General features: G+C 42.1%; 1 protein-coding gene across 7 annotated transcripts in view; it reads right to left on the bottom strand.

Moving 5' to 3' along the window:
* Nucleotides 1–16,977, bottom strand: part of NTM (neurotrimin) — a 943,101-nt gene that overhangs the window by 14,823 nt on the left and 911,301 nt on the right. For all 7 annotated transcript variants that reach the window (XM_044258220.1, XM_044258225.1, XM_044258226.1 and 4 more), the window contains 3 exons: nucleotides 7,050–7,184; nucleotides 4,947–5,067; nucleotides 577–728 (listed from right to left, as the gene is read on the bottom strand). In XM_044258220.1, the coding sequence (XP_044114155.1) occupies nucleotides 577–728; nucleotides 4,947–5,067; nucleotides 7,050–7,184 (408 nt within the window). The remainder of the gene's footprint in view (nucleotides 1–576; nucleotides 729–4,946; nucleotides 5,068–7,049; nucleotides 7,185–16,977) is intronic.

Here is a 16,977-nt window from a genome sequence, read left to right as displayed (position 1 = left end):
ACACCCATTGACACAAATGAGGAGCTGAAGGGAAAGCCCCGTTTCCTTCCTGAATTCTCCCTCCGAAGCTAATTTCAGGATTCCCAAGGCCCATGATTCTACTTTTACAAATATAATTCAGTATCTCTATGTCCCAACAGCCAGGAAAAGAAATGGTAACATCTTACAGCATCCTAGTGAACAAGGTTTTGAAATAGTAAATGTTGCTCTCCGAGTGCTTTGCTATTAAATCCAACTAGAATCCCCCATCCCTAGTCAGTTGAGGAGCTCTCGAAGAGAAAAAATTAAATGTCACTTCATCATCCCAACACCATTTCCTCCTGCCTCAGGGTTTACCCATTACAAATGAAACATGAACATTCTTTCTCATTTTTTTCCTACTACCGATGCCCATCCATGCACTAGCTTTTTTCCCCCCTCTCTCTCATTCCCCCTCCTCTTCCATTTCACTCACCCATGCCTAGCTTCTCCTGATTCTCTCACACAAGCCACCCCACACTTGCAGCTCTTTCTGACTCTTTCTGCCCCATGAGACCCTTTCCTGTTTTCACTGCCCAGCTCAGGGCTCAGTCTTACCAAATAGCGTAATGCTGGCATTGGTGTGGCCCAGCTTATTGGAGGCCACACAGGTGTAGTTCCCATAGTCATGCTCGGAGACATTGAAGAAGATGAGTTTTGAGAGAAAAGGTCTGTTTTCCACTTTGACCCCCTTCTTTCCTTCAACCAGTCTGAGACCAACAAGAGAGAGACAAAAAAGGAGAAAAAAGGAGATGGTTATATTTTTCTCATAGGAGGAAGACAGACTCTGGAATTAACGATCTTCTTATTGCCCCCATTGACATCATGATGACTACTTTTCCCCCCACTCAATTAATGCATGTCCACACACAAGGATATGTACTTGTATTTCTCTACTTTTGTGCATGTGCCTGGAGACAGTCTTGGCACTAAACAGATACTCACTAAATTCTCTGAAGGCAGATGCCTTCAACACATTCAGTATACTAGCTGTGTGACACTCGACAGTATGTACTCCGAGTGTGGACTTAATTGATGTAGATGATAAGGTTAATAAAGATGATGGAGATGGTAACCATAGAGAATAAAACAACAACAACAACAACAACAACACCTCAATCTTCAAAGAGAAGAACCTGAAGACTTTGAAAGAACAAAGTGTTTTCAAGCACCTTGGTAATAAATGTTCACTTACGAACTCGAGGCATTCTGCAGATAATACTTTACTTTTGCTGGTAAATAGAATATAAGTATCAGGGATCACTTTTACAGCAGGGTACTCTGAAGGGCTTGGGAGAGGTGTTCTCCCCAGAATATCATAATAACTCAGTCTGGAAAGGATTATAGATTCCTAAGACTGACGCTATAGAGCCTGGACAATAGCAGTCCGATATGCCACAATGGCTTGCACTGGTGGTAGGGGCCACTAAAGAAAGACCACAGAGTGTGAGTGCGGAAAACAGATATACCTGCTAGAGCCATAGATATCACTACTAGGCAGGTGGAGAGGGTCAGGAGAATACCGTTTAGGGGCTGATGGGGTCATATCCTCTATCTCAGGATGCTGTCAGCAAAAATTCTTAGTACCATTATATGTCTACATGGAAATTATGAGACCAACCCTCTTCCTTTTAAAAACTCTGGAATGTCCTATTTCAGATAATGGGCTTTAAGCCAACCTTTTACTTTCCCTGAAATCATTTGTCTTCCTTGCCCAGAGACTGAGCCGACACTATGGGAAAGATAAATGTTGGGGGTGGGGAGGGATCCTTCTGAATGGAGGATCTCAGGGAACATGGTTTAGGGCTTGGCTGGGGCAGAGTATGTAGGAAATAAACAATGTCAAGGCATAGGGACAGAAATTGGGGCCAATGGCTGGTTTCAGGGTCATCAAACTGAGAAAGACAATATTCGAGGCAGAATAGGAAGTGAAGCCCAGCAAGATGATGATGAGAAAATGCTCCATAAACTAAAAATGTTCTTCAATATACTAAATTTCTGTGGAGTCAGACATCAAGACCTCCTGCCTGTCTCTGGGTCCCAACATGCTTCTGGCACAGAGGGCATGTGCTTTGCTGTCCTCTGAAAACATAGACTCTGTAGGACTACAGAACAGTTCAATCTGCCACCCCAATCCCGATCCGAAGAGAAAGTCGGGCTCTGGCTTCAGTTCTTGCTCAACATCTGTCTCCTGGGAAGTCAGAAGGTTGGCTGGAGGAAGTTGCTTGCTTTTCATTATGTAGATTTTCCTGTGGGAGCCTTTCTCTCTCATAAGCTAGGGGCAGTGAACTGGCCTGAGTCCATGGACTTCATTAAAATGTGAGCACTGTAGGAAGGGAATGAGGCATCCAGCTGTGCTGCCAGACGACACGGTTTTATTTCCAGCTTGTTATGTAGATATTGATCCTCTAGGGGGTGCTGTCCAAAGAAGGCTCTGCAAGCCCACCCACCAGGAGGTTTTGGAGAACCCGTCAAGTGTATTGATCCCATTTGCCATTTTGACGCCATTCCTGGGCTGGGGAGGAAGACTTCACATCAGAACCAAGCTGTGAATTAGATTTCAGCTCTGCAGTGGGGAGAGACACTTACCCGAATCAGGTTCCTGCTTGACAGCTCTGAAATGTCTTTAGCTAAAAGCAGGGTGGGGTGGCAAGCAGCGTTTTTGCAGCACTTTGCAGCTTCTGGGACGACAGACTTGCCTCTTCTCTGTGTGGTCACACATCATATTTCCCCATCCCATACTGCTCCCAGGCTCCAGATTTTTAATGAACCGGAGGCTTTTCATTGGCTCATGTGTCCCCATGGGCGGGTGGATCTTAATAAGTATTGCAGTCTATTTCCTCTCCCTTTGCCTGATGACACACACAGTGACTGTGGCGTGCAGTTGAGTGGTACTAGGATGTAGACAAAAGAGGCTTCTACTGCAAGTTTTGAGAAAACTCTCTGTCCCCATCATATGGACTCCTTTGATTTGCCTCTGAAGTCCGCTCATGTTACTAGGAATGGAGCTAGGGGAGAGCTGCTCTTTCTTTTAGGGGGAGCCACCTGGAGGAGGTTGCCCGGCAGCCTCAGTGGCACAGGAAGGACTGGCAGCAACAAGGACCTTAGAGCCAGAGCTGTTCTTGTTGAGCTGGGTGTCAGGAGGACAGACAACTCCACTCAGTGGGAGAACACTGGAAATAAATAAATGAGGGGCACATGGAAAACTGACCAGAATCAGTTGAAGGGGAGACTGGAGCCCCCATGAGGAGAGCTTGGACAGTAGAGGAATCAAGGCTGCCTGAGCGGGGGGCGGAGGGGGGATCTGAAACGTGACTGGGCTTTCTTCTTGGAAAATAATACATATACAGCAGTCCCTCCTACGACACAGAGGGTGCAATGCAGGACTGTGTTTACGTTTTTTCTCACCACTGGCCATTTTTGTTGTGGACAGCTCTACATATTTCCTCCACATATTTTAAGATCTCACTTTCCCCTACATTTTTACTTATCTTTTTCTCCCATAAAGAATTAAAAAAAAATAAGATGCATCTGATTAGGGAAGACCTGGATAATTGAAGGTTCAGGAACTGGGTGTGGAGCTCCATGTTTTTTGTTAGTTTTTTCTGATACTAGACTTCCACAGAGGAGGGCCTTCAGTGGGAAGGCAGAGGGACCAGGGGAGCAGGACTTGCAAGAAAAATGCTTATTTACTGGGAAAATGTTATTCCCTTCAGCATGAGTCTGAGTTCTTAAAAGGGGGAAAGCCAGCTATTTCTTCTTATTTCTTCATGTGTTCGCTTTTCTTCCTTCTGCCTCCTGTCTTTCATCTCTAAAATGGGCCAGATGAATAGGATACACCTTGTCAAGATGCTGCCAGTCTTTTACTTCAGGACTGAAAAGCACTGCTTCTCATTTGGGAGGATTATGATAAGACAGGATGAGTCTGACGATGGAGTCATGTGATTCCAAGACGGGGCGAGCTTTTGGTGTCTGACTGGCCTCATAAAGAAAGGCACCCAAGGCATGCTGGAAGAGATGTTCTAAGTAGTGCAGGCAACAGCTGGGTCACGGCTGGCCTGGACCTGCTCCAAGTTGCCTTCTTGCAATCCCTCTTGGGCTGTTTTTCTTCCCAGCTTTTCAGCCCCTAAAGCACCTTCCTCCTTCACCCACATGCACCACCCCCTCCCCATTTTTATCAAAGCATTTTGAACATGGACAGCTCTTGCACATTTATTCGTTGTTCGCCCACCTTAAAATAGCTCTTTGATCACAGTAATTGTCATGTTGCCTGGCTGTTCTGAGCTGCTGAACCCAGTGCTAACTCGCCATTTGATAACTCCTCGCAATGACAGTCCTCCCTGAATCACAACAGATATCCCGATGATGGCTGCAACAATGGGAGGGAAGGGGATAGTCCCCTTTCTTTTCTTTTACCTTGAAAGAACAACCCAGGCACAAAGGGAGGGCTAAATCGGGTCATGGACTCCTTTATCCACCGCCACCGACGGTGTCCGGAACTGAACTGGAGATCTGCTAACTTCTTTGCCACTCCCAGCACCTCGTGAACATTCCCAGTTTCTTAATGCAAGTCTGAGAGTGTGTTAAAAATAGCTTCAGGCAGAACACATTATTTTCTTGCCCTATTAAAAAAAAAATCACAGGCCTTGCAATGTTTCTGTGGCCTTCTCTGAGATTTTGCTTTCCTAAAAAAAAAATGTTTTGTTTCGGGCCCATTGATTAGCGAGGGATAACTCTGTATGGAAATGTTAAAAACAGAGCTGAAAATCATGACTAATCAGAAAATACATCCCCCACTCCCCCACCTTGATAACCAGTTGGGACTAGAAGAAGATTGTTCAGAAATTCCTGCGTAACCATCTGGAAACAGGAAGCTAGAAAAACTTTCTTCTCCTTGGAGGCAGGTAAGGTAGGGAGGGAGTCTTTACCTTTTGTCATCCTTGTACCACTGGAATTCTGCAGAGGGAACAGCTGAGGCCTCACACTGCAGTGTTCCCTTCTGTCCAACGGGGACGCCTGTCCCCTTAGCTTCTGAAATGTACGGCGGGTCTGCAGAGAGAAGATGTGCTGTAGCATTTTAAAATGCATCCTAAAGTGAGGCAGGCTGCCCCATTCACTGGTTTTGGTGTTTACTCCCTGCTCTACCTCTGCTTGCTCAAGCTGACAAATTGTACACGAATTGAGCCAGAGTGTGAAACCACTGAACACGGTGCTAAGGAAAAACTTGTCTTCCTAGCAAGTACGGGTGCTGTTCCCCTCTGTGCGGAGGTGGAATGAGCAGGTATTCAGGCATATTTCCTGTTTAAACTTTTTAACTTTCATAGGAGAATGCCAGCCCATCAACCCTACACTCCTTTAATCAGCTTTATAGAATTTCTGCACACCAGGTTCTTGCCAGACTCTATAACCTCAAACCATTCAGTTCCCATCAAAAGCTCAGTTGCAAGAAATAATATTCATGGAGAATTGCCTGAAGCATAGACAGATCAACCATTCTTTCAAACATCCTAAAATGGATCCCCAAATCCAGCCAGACCAGACTAGACCTATAAACCTGGCCTGCATTCATTTGAAGTCTTTACCTAACTACCCTTGGCAATTCCAACAGTTTACATTGAAGTGCATTATGAAAAACAGCCATAATAAACTTGGCATTCTATTTATTGCAGAAGTACCATGTGTGACATTGTTGACAATATCTCAAAATGATCTATTTGTGGAGACACTAAAGAGAAATTTCTCTTGGGTCTCAGTACCAGGAAAAGCAGTGTTTTTCCCAAGCAACAGGTTTGCTTTCATCTTATGGACATAAACCTTAAAGCAGATGATGTCTCCCCATTTTGATTTCACAACTCAAAGCCAAACTCTGCACCTGCATCTATCCTCCTTGAAGTATATATTTCTGGTGTTTGTTTATCCCTAGCTTTCACTTACTGTCCTAAATAGGTTCTCCCTTTGTTCCCATCCCCTTACTTTCCAGGTTAATTTTTATTAACTGCAAATCATTTCAAATCCCTTTATCAAGCTGGTGGTACACATTTTGGTATAAGAATGGTAGCATTTTTATACCTATCCCCTTGCTTCCTAAAGTGCTGTGCATTAAGTAGGTCCAAATTGTAACAGAAAGCAAAACATTAAAGAATGGATAACCACCAAGACACAATATTCTTCCCACACTTCCACCCCAAAGTTTTGAAAGGAAACGCTTCTTGTCTGCTGGGTTAGTTCTTGGGTTCTATCCTGTTGTAAGACTTCCTGAAATGAGCACAGCAGAGAAAACTTTCAAAAGTCCTATGGAACTACTCAATGTATACTATAAGGAATCAAGAGGAGAGAACATGAGACACAGGTGGGGAAGTGGAGGAGGGTCAATGTCAGAGAGAATCTGAGTGGTTGATAAGAGAGAATGAGGGTCTACAGCAGTGGCCTCCAAACTTTTCAGATTCTGTATCTCTGTTAGTCAAAATCAGGTTCTGAGATGCATCCTCTAATATGTGTATGTTTATTTATATTTAAATTATGAATGTGCACTTTGTACATCAACATATGTAATCGCAGAAGTATAAGATCACATAAGTATACCATAAATATGTACAATAAATTTCCATAAATGTATCATAGATTTCCTTTATACACATGTTATTTTTGCACCCCACTATGGACATGACTGGGCTAAAGAGGAAAGAGCTAGGAAACATTATGAGCAAAGTATGGGAAAAGTTGGGATTCAAAGATGCATTTCTATAAATTGTACATTGAAGGCCATTTAATGATCTTCCAGGAATATAAGTCAAGTTCCAGATTATATTAAATTACTTTCAGCTGCAACTTTTTTAAAACTAGAATTTGGAATTACTCCTCTTGAAAGCAGAGAATGGACCATTGTCCATTGTGTGGACATTGTGCCATAGTGTCCATGGCACTAGTTCCCATCCTGAGTCAGCCTCTGGCTCTGTGATCCAGCTCTTTGCTGCAGTCATGACAGCAGCCAGCCTCACATGCACAGAGTGGGGGTTCCTGAGACCACTTACAGTTCACGGTGACCTTTACTCTCCGGACCACAGGTGCGGCCACATCATTGGAGGCACTGCACTCATAGTCCCCCGACTGCTCCCGTGTGATGCCCTGGATTTCCAGGTACTCGTCTTCACTCACAAAGCCCACAGCTGCAGGAGAAGGTATGGTGAGAAAACAACACAAAAGAAAACACCAAAGGTATAAACTTAGAAAACAAGTATAAAATGGTTATGTCTTCAGAGAATTGTGCCATTTCCAAGTTTCGATTCTTGAGAACGATGCCCATTCTCCTTCCCCCACTCCCTGCCCTTCTACTGCTTCCATCATCAACTTTCTTTTGGTTTCCCAGTAGAGCAGCTGAAGTGTTTGTGCTCCTACCTAGACTGAACACAGAGCCTGGGGAATTACGGGTCCTCAATAAGTGATTAATAATTTTGACATTTACACGGCCTGAATCTTATCAAGTGGTGGGACTCTAGGATCTAAGTTAGGCACCATACGTGAATATTAATCTTTCTGATTCCAAGGTATCACTAAGGCTGAACCTTGAAGTCTAGATCTGATCATTGCATCCCAGACCATAAGTCAATTAAAAATACCACACTAACAGTTACACACACACGAGCCACAGAAGGCAGTGGCAACACTGACAAAATAAATTTAAACCCCGGCTTTGAGATTTAGACACTTAATAAAATAAGCAAAGATGAGTTTTCTAAATTTTGATCTGCTAGAACTCTCGTATAGAAGATCCTGAAGACAAACCAACAAAAAGGACACTGGACTTTAACCACAAATACAGAAGAAAGTCAAGAGCAAGAAGACATGGTGGCAAATCTTAACATGTCGTGTCTTAACCGTGACACGTTTCATGACATGTCTTAAACGTGAGACATGTTTTCTCTGTTGAAAAATTATGAATAAAAGACAACCCTTGACCTGCTGGCTTCCTACTTGAGCACTAACCATGTGCATTGTCTTATGGAAACAGCAAGGTTGAAGCCTGGAAGACTGATTTCACAGTTCTCTCCCTTAGTCACCATGAACTTCAGCCTACTTAGAAAAGGCAAGGGAGAACAAAAGGAACTGCTTACATCCCAGCATTACTCTGCCTTCTCTGTTAAGTAAAGATAGTTTGATGATATATTTTATTATGTAAACAGGGATACTTTTAAGGGCAAAAGGGGTACTATTAATAGTTACTCTGGGACAATTAAAGCATGCGTTGAGACTGTCCCAGGCAACTGAGAGACATTTCACAGGCATGTTGTACATACAGTTCTAGAACTTCACAGGATTGCTTGGGGTAACCAAGAAAAACATGCATAGACACAAAAGCAATCTGAAAACCCTCACAGGTTGCAAACTTGTTGCTTTAGGAAGTAAGCCTGTAATCTGCTGGGAAGCCAGACTCCAGTGGAGTGAAACTATTTTAACATGAGTGGTCCACATGAAAAAAGGAAAGAAAAGAGCATTTTTTCTCTGATGATAAGACCCCCCATAATGCCACATGGATCTGCAGATCCAAAGCACGAAAATGACAATAGTAAGACACTAATATAATACAAAGAAAAATAGATATGGTATGTAAAGTTTCCATTGTGTTTGTTCCATGACATCACTAAGGTCACCATCCTTGTCAAGATAACAGTAGAAATAACAATAACAACAATTAGAAATGACTATCTTGTCAATTACGGGCACTACCTTCCCATCCCTGTCGCCACTTCTTGGTCATGAGAAGTCTGTGCCACCATCCAGTAACAAGCCCAACCTAAGCATTTCCTCATACTTCTTCATGCCACGTGGAACCCACACTAAACATGGGTAGACACTGTCTTGCCAATACTATCTACATGAGAGCAAAATAACAGCCCGTACCTGTTACAGTAAGCAACCAAAATTCACAACAAGAACCAGGAACACATTAATAAGTGGAAAGCAGAGCCCAGAAGTCCAGGCTATGGAGAGGGCAATCAACATTAACCCACAAAGACTCACAGTCCCGACAAGTAAGAAACTACTAATGAACAGTAGCTTTCTTGTTACTGTTCTGCAAGCATCTTTAGGGAAAGAAGCACTAACCTTGATTTGAGGAAGAGTGCAGGGAATAAAAAGAGAAGGTTGACATGAAAAAGGTGTGTTTCCTTCTATGTTGTCATTGTTTATTTTCTCCAACCTCAAGCCTACATTTGTCAGATCTTTCCCAGCTAGAATGCTATAATTACTGTGCAAAGTATCTCAGAGACCAGTGTCACACTTAATATTCCCATTAATTTTAAATGGTAGTCCTTGGTACATATGTGTGGCAATTGGTGTCATATTTTAATTAGGCTTGCCCTACACCATCTGAAATTAATAATAGCTCAAATTACCAATGTAATTTATAAATTAACAGTGCCGTAGCATTAGGAAATAAATTAGCTCTGGACAGCTGTTTCTGGACTGATCTCCAGTGTCAGAGCAGTGTTGGTAGGAACTCACATCTCCTGGGAGGCTGTGTACTATACCACCAAAGCAAAGAAACTAAAGGACACAGGGGATCTCTGCATCTCTTATCCTTACTTCCAGCCAGATGCCATACATACACTTTAATTTCACCATTCACGTATGTTCTTGTGTGACCACAGCAAGATTGATAAGGACCCAGTTTGGATGAGCTTGTTATATGGGCATCCAAATGAGAAGCAAGTCTGGGGGATTACAGACTCAAATGCAAGCACATAAATGTTAGGGTAATCACAATCAAGAATTCATCAAGTGGGGACAGGTATATTAGTGTATGTTTAATTTTATACATGAATATCAGGCAAACTTATGTAGAAAAGGAATGGCTTAAGATTTGGAGAAGCCGTATATTCTCCATCGATCCAGATTTCTATTACCAGAGGGAAGGGATTTACACTTAAGTCATCCTGCAAAAAGCAATGAGGCTTAATTTTACTATCATATGTTCTCTGGACCAAATGTAGAATTATAGAGAAACCACAATCACTGTACTGTTCACCAATTGTTACATGTCTACTTTCTGATTAAATTGGGTAAGTCACAAGAAGAGTAATTTGTATAGTAAAATGCTTTATACATTTTAGGTTTCACTGTTATTATTTTCCCCTTTATCCTCACATTTTTTTTTCTGTAGGAGAACCATGTATAAGAAAAACAGAGAAAAAGATTAGCAATGTAACAAATTAAACTCTGAACCTCCAGAAACGAAATTCCTATACTTGCTACTTAAAACAAATGAAGAATTAAACAACAACAATAAAAAAAAAAAAAGCCCTGAACTGAAATTTACAGAGTTGAAGATTGAATTTATAGAGTTAATGATTCAAGGAGAGTTTTCTTTGAAACAGCAATTGTGCTCTGGCTATAAATGATCAATGCTTTATCACTCATATGAGGAACTTAGAATATTGGTGGGGGGGACAGATAAGCAGAGCATATTTTAAAGTGCATTTAAAGTGCTAAAGGAAATTCTTGGTTAAGAGCTACGAGCGGGGAAAGAAGCAAATCACTTGATAAAATCCGATGAAAAGAAACCCTTCATGGTCAATAACTTCTCATTTGTAAGTCTTTCTTTTCCAAAGAAAACACATCCCTTAGTGGAAATGGCACGTTCGTCTTCCTAAAACACCCCCTCTATCATGTCACACCTCTCCAGACTCTAAAAATGGCTCCCTGTTTTTTGTAACATCAAACACAAATCCCACTGCTTTATGGAAGGAAACCCTTCAACAAGTAGCCTGATCTACTCATGCCAGCTCATTTCACACCTCTGCCATGAGGAAGGCAGCAGGTCATCCCGAGAAAAAGGAAAAGCTTGGCATCAGACAAACCTGATCCTCTACCTGAAACTTCCTGAGGAGTTGACTTATGCCACTCCTCTGTGCCACCATTGCTTCCTCTCCACAACTCAGAATATTGTTAACTCGAGCAGTCCTTTGAGGATGGAATGCACATGCCACGTGGTTGGGGCAGTGAAAGGCACGTGATAAATTTCTGCTGGTGTTAGCTCTGTCACCACCATGGTCCCTACCGCTGCCACCACAGCTTTCAAGCCTGGCCCTGATATTTTTCATCTTGGACCAACATCATCGTTCCTTTTGTACAGATTGCATCCATCACTTTGAGAGCTATGTTCTTTCTTTCACCAAGGCAGACACCACCTTGCTTTCAAATTCTAATTCTTCCCTGAAAACTCTCTGATGTGGATTGAATTGTGTCCCCCAGAAGATCTGCTGTGGCCCTGATCATCAGCACTGCACAGTGTGACCTTATTTGGAAACAGAGTCTTTATAAAAGTAATGAAATTAAAATGAGGGTGGGTCAATCCTGTGTGACTGGTATCTTCACAAAAAGGAGGAATTTGGACACAGACAGGCACAGAGGGAAGACTGTGTTAAGATACACAGGGAGAAGATGACCATGGGACCACAGTGATGACTCTACAATCCAAGGAAAGCCAGGGATTGCTGGCAAATCACAGAAGCTGAAGGAGGCAATGTAAATTCTCCCCTACGGCTCTTAGAGAGCACATGAACCAGCGGACACCTGGGTTTTGGACTTCTAGCTTTCAGAACAGTGAGATAATGCACCTGTGTTATTTATGCCATCTAGTGTGGGCTACTTTGTTATGGTGGCCTTAGGAAAGTCGCAAATGCCCTTCTGTCTCCTGTCAATGCCTGTGACTCTCCTGCACTCTTGTTCCATGCAGAGCCCCTTTAGGCTTTAAAAACCAGAAGGGAATTAAATGCAAGAGCTTAAAGAGACATTAATGGTTATATATAACTCCATAGTTGCTATATTAGGACATAGTCTGACTTCAGTAGAATTCCCTAGAATAGCTGTTTAAATATAGATTTCTAGATCCCACCCACACCTATTAAGTCAGAATCTTCAGGAATGAGGAGTTTTCATTTTACTAGGAAATTGCCACATACAGCCACGTATGGGAGTTAGCAGTATCATTACATCTTTGTATCTTAATGTGGGAAACTGCAGTGCAGGGGAGTCCACATCTGGTTAGTGATGGAAAACCCCCAGGTTTCCTGATGTCCAGCCCACTGCCCCTGCAACTACAATAGCACTTTCTGTTGGCCAGTTGTTTTATGCTGTTTGCACTGGTCTGATTTTCCAATGGAAATGAAATCCTGGTGGCGGGGACCAATCTTCGATAACTCTGGCTTTCAAGGCACCTAGGAAAGTAGTTTACATAATCTAAAGTTTGTCAGCTTCTTATTAATGAATTGAACAACTGTAGAACTACAGGCTAAGGGTACCTGGGTGGCTCAGTTGCTTAAGCAACTGCTGTCAGCTCAGGTCATGATCCTGGAGCCCTGGGATCGAGTTCCTGCACACCAGGGAGTCTGCTTCTCCCTCTGACTCTCCCCTCTCTCCTGCTCTCTCTCTCTCTCTCTGTTTCTCATCCTCTCTCTCTCAAATAAACAAATAAAATCTTAAAAAAAAAACCCTCCCACATTGGGGAGGGTATGTGCTTTTGGGTAAATTGGAAGGGGAGATGAACCATGAGAGACTATGGACTCTGAAAAACAGTCTGAGGGGTTTGAAGTGGCGGGGGGGTGGGAGGTTGGGGTACCAGGTGGTGGGTATTATAGAGGGCACAGCTTGCATGGAGCACTGGGTGTGGTGAAAAAATAATGAATACTGTTTTTCTGAAAATAAATAAATTGGAAAAAATAAAGTGAATTAAATCAGAAAAAAAAAATGCCAAAAACAACAACAACAAAAAAAAAAAAAACAAAAAACCAACTATATGCTGAGTTCAAATAAAAAGAAAGAAAAAAAAAAATGTTGGGAGCTCCCTGTTGCTCAGCCAATCTTTCTGTGGCTCTATTCCCAAGGTGGTGTCACTTCTGGTAATTGTTCTTAGCACGATATTTGTATTTCCCGTCTTTAAAAAGTATCATCACTATTAGTGTTCTAACAAAACGGGCTTTCTTTAAATATGTGATTTTAAAAGGTTTATTGAGTGTTTAGTATAATTTATATTTAGTCTTGGGGCCAATTATTTCCTCAGAGGAATGCATTCTTAATTTAAAAATGTAGATCAATGAGGACGTATGATTTATCTAACAGGGTTTGTCTTACAGCCAGCTTCTTCGGAGCACAGCTATTTCATGAGGTGGAATCTGACAACCCAAGCAAGGAAAGGAAGCGAGTTGGAAATGGGCTTACTTACACCTGCAACTCGGTCCCCAAAGGAGTCTCACCTTACCCAAAGGGGTTTCGATCAGCAATTTATAACCAATCACAGGACAAGTAATAATGCCCGGGATAAGTAATACTTACTTGGAAAAGTAAATCCCAAGTCTCTAAGTTCATAGATGGGGTGTTAAAAGACCTTTATAACTGAAAATAATAATAGCCACAATTATCATTTTTATTGCACCCAAGAATAAGCTTGTCGGAAGAACAGCTGTAGCTATTGGAGAGGAGAGGACACAGCTGTCTCCTTACTTAATATTTTTATGGCATATATACCAGCTGAGATAAAAATCATGGGGCCTCAGAAACCGAAAAAAAAATGCAGAACACAGAATTCCAAAATTTGAGAGTTGGAATTTTTTTTTTTAATTTAAATTTAAGGGCTGTGACTCGTTGAGTCCTAGACCAGTACTCGTGCCACTGCTTTCTCTCCTGTCTGTTCTCCTCAGGATGCTCCTGTTCAACTCAGCCTGGGCTTCAGGGACGGCTATTTCCAGGACTGGCTAGCAGGTGTCCCCCTGGGGCCTTTTTAAGGAGTTGACCAGCATGGCTTTGTTCAGAGGCTGGGAGGTTGGAAGGAGGGCAAGAGCAACGTGACAGAGGTGTGGTTACTGTCCCATAGCACTGAAGTCCCTGTGACCCAGAGCAAATGGTTTTGAGGGGCCCATGCTAGAGCACCAACACACTCCGGACGACTGGATCAGGCCGGGAACACATGGGATGCACATGGAATCGAGATAGCAACACTGACAGCAACAGGACGAGACAATCAGTGTTATAAAGCATATCCAAACACGGTAACAGTATTGATTTATCCACACAGCGTAGCTCCCGAGGGTCTGAAGTTACACGGAAGAGCTGATCATGGTTGTCAGCACCACTGATCTGACTGCACCACGGGCAGGGGGCAGGTCCCGAACCCTCAGTGGGCCCCAGAGGACCGATGGCTGATAATTCCCTTCTTGATGCTTCAGATTCCTCCTCTGTCAAATGGGGCACATGATACTACTTTATAGGGTTACTGTGAGTATTAAATAAGCAAATATATGTAAAGTCGTTAGAACATAGCAAGTTCTCCATAGACAGCAGCTACCACTTATACCACATCTCTGTTTGAGCATATTTTAATATACAAGATCCTCGATACAGGAAAATCTCAAGGTAGAGATGAAAGAATAATCAGATCTCTGCTTTTCTAGTAGGAATTTAATAATAATAAACTTTACAAAGGATTCACCACAGATCCTTTAACGAGAAAGTTCTACTCCCTTCACTTAAAATAGGATTTGATTTACAAGGGATACAGATTCATGGGATCATTTCTTCTAGGAAAGCTGGTGTAGCTGCAGAGCCCACGTGAGCCCTGATGAGCGTTTGAGAAATGTCTCTAATTTCACAATTAAGAATAGAAGAAGACATGGATACAAATACATAATCTCTCTATAGTCTATCTATAGATGCCAACTGTAAATTGTATGTCTATATTCTATCTAATCTTTTTATGTTATCTGTATGTGTATAAATATGGAGATATACATTTATATTTATATTTGTATTCGGCCTTTCCCCTCGATACAGAGACTATAGCTGACAGAAAAGAGAGTCTGAGGATCTCTCCAAGAATAAGTGAATTTATAAGATCTCTTTCAGAAAAAAGTTCTACAGGGCCCAACAGGCATAGACTAGCCCTGAGGTACGGCCTCAAATATTCACTGAGAAAGTTACTCTTGGTAGCAATATAGGGACCACATTTGGGCAACAGGACAGACTGCCTAGTTCTAAACACCTGGCTTCCACAGTGGAAGAGGGCTCTTCCCAAAACATGGTAGTGTTTGTTGCTAGAGAGCCAGGAGCTAAGACTGCTGAGTGTACAACACATGGCAATGTCCCCATGCCATTACTTCCCCGACACTCTCAGATCTGTACTGATGTCATATGGCCTCTTCCTATAGCTGGGAAACTTATCTCATCATTTCCCTCAGTTTTCTGTTAGATACCTAAGAGTTAGTTGTTCAGAGCAACATCAACTGGTCACAGCATCTGTTGTACCATGCCCTACACACAAAAGATACCATCCCCCAGGCAGCGTCTCTGCTTAAGATTGAAATGCAAATTGAGAGTTGAAAAATTAATCTATTAACCTGAATCCATCATAAAGTGATAGCAATCCAATAAAGTATTACATAAACTGATGCCAGCTATAAATTGCATATCTATCTATCTATCTATCAAGGTAAAAGCAAGACACTTAGCATAGACCCTGGCATATAGCAAGAAGTTAGTTGAGGGGTGTCTGGGTGGCTCAACCGGTTAAGTGTCTGTAAATTGTTAAACCTCTTGAGTTCAGCTCAGGTCATGATCTCAAGGTCATGAAAGTGAGTCCCCCATTGAGCCCAACATGGAGCCTGCTAAAGATTCTCTTTCTGCCCCTCCCTTCCCTGCATGTACATTTTCTCTCTTCCTCTAGAAAACAAAGAAACAAATAAAACCTCATTTGATAGTGGAAACTGTGTGTGTGTGTGTGTGTGTATGATTTTATTTATTTTTATTTGTCACAGAGAAAGAGAACTAAAGAGTGAACACAAGCAGGAGGAGTGGCAGGCAGAAAGAGAAGCAGGCTCCCTGCTGAGTAAGGAGCCAGATTCATGTGCGCACGCACACACACACACACACACGTATGCATTTATCATATATATGTATGATTCATATGTTATTTGAATATGTGTGAATATGCATGTATAAAGTGTAATCGATAATTATACTGATATATAGGAGGGCAAAAGAAAGAATTTCCTTGATATTTGAATTTTGAAAGTTTCTGGGATTAATCATTAGTGATCTATTAAGGAGGAGCTTAAGCTCAAAATGTAATTATATGAAAACGAGCCCTGGGACTCTGCAGAGCCAAGCCCTGTGTTTCTCTGTGGCCTGTCCCTTCCTGTCATGACATGACACTAGTACTCTATGCAGATGCGGCTTCAGAAGCTGGCTGGGCCCTGGGAGTAGTGTGCTCTTCTGTGTGCGTTTTCACGAAGGCTGTCAGCTCAGTTTTGCATGCAGACCCTCTATTATGGGTGATGATATCAGAGTCAGAAAGCACACAGCTGGATGTTTGGAGTTTGCAGCTTGATGTCTGGAACCTGGGTATTTGCAGCAGTGCAGCTGATGGCTGCTAAAAAAAATAAATAAATAAATCAGCTTTTGATTTGTAAACTCAGCCAATTTGATCTGAAAGACATTGATAGGGGATAAATATAGAACTCCGCAGTGTCATATTACCTCAGTTTCTTGGCTGTTTGCTTTCTCTTTTTCTAAATCTCTAGAGATGTAAGTCTGTACTAAGTGCTGAGAAATGTGAAGGACTTAATTGGTTTGAAATTTCCTTCTCAGGTTAATTTGAGGAAATTATTTTTACTTGGGAGGTTCCTGTTGGGTTAAGTCTCTCCTAAAACCAGCAGGTACAGCCTCCGGTCAGAAGTCCACTCACAGAGTGTCCCCTTCATCACCTGGTTCTGAATTGCATTAGAAACGCAGAACAGTCTCTACACTCAGCCTGTGATTTACTCATGAATACACTTTCTAGATTAAGAACGGGAGTGGAACTCTAATCCCAGGAGGTTTTGAACCTTAAGAAATGACCTATATGTGTGTATTTTCCCTTCATTATGATTCTATACTTTTTTGAAAAAGATTAATATCTACACTTCCATATTT

The sequence above is a fragment of the Neovison vison genome, chromosome 7, assembly GCF_020171115.1.
Source record: "Neovison vison isolate M4711 chromosome 7, ASM_NN_V1, whole genome shotgun sequence".
Taxonomy (NCBI): Eukaryota; Metazoa; Chordata; class Mammalia; order Carnivora; family Mustelidae; genus Neogale; species Neogale vison.
This window is presented reverse-complemented; position numbering and strand designations above follow the sequence as displayed.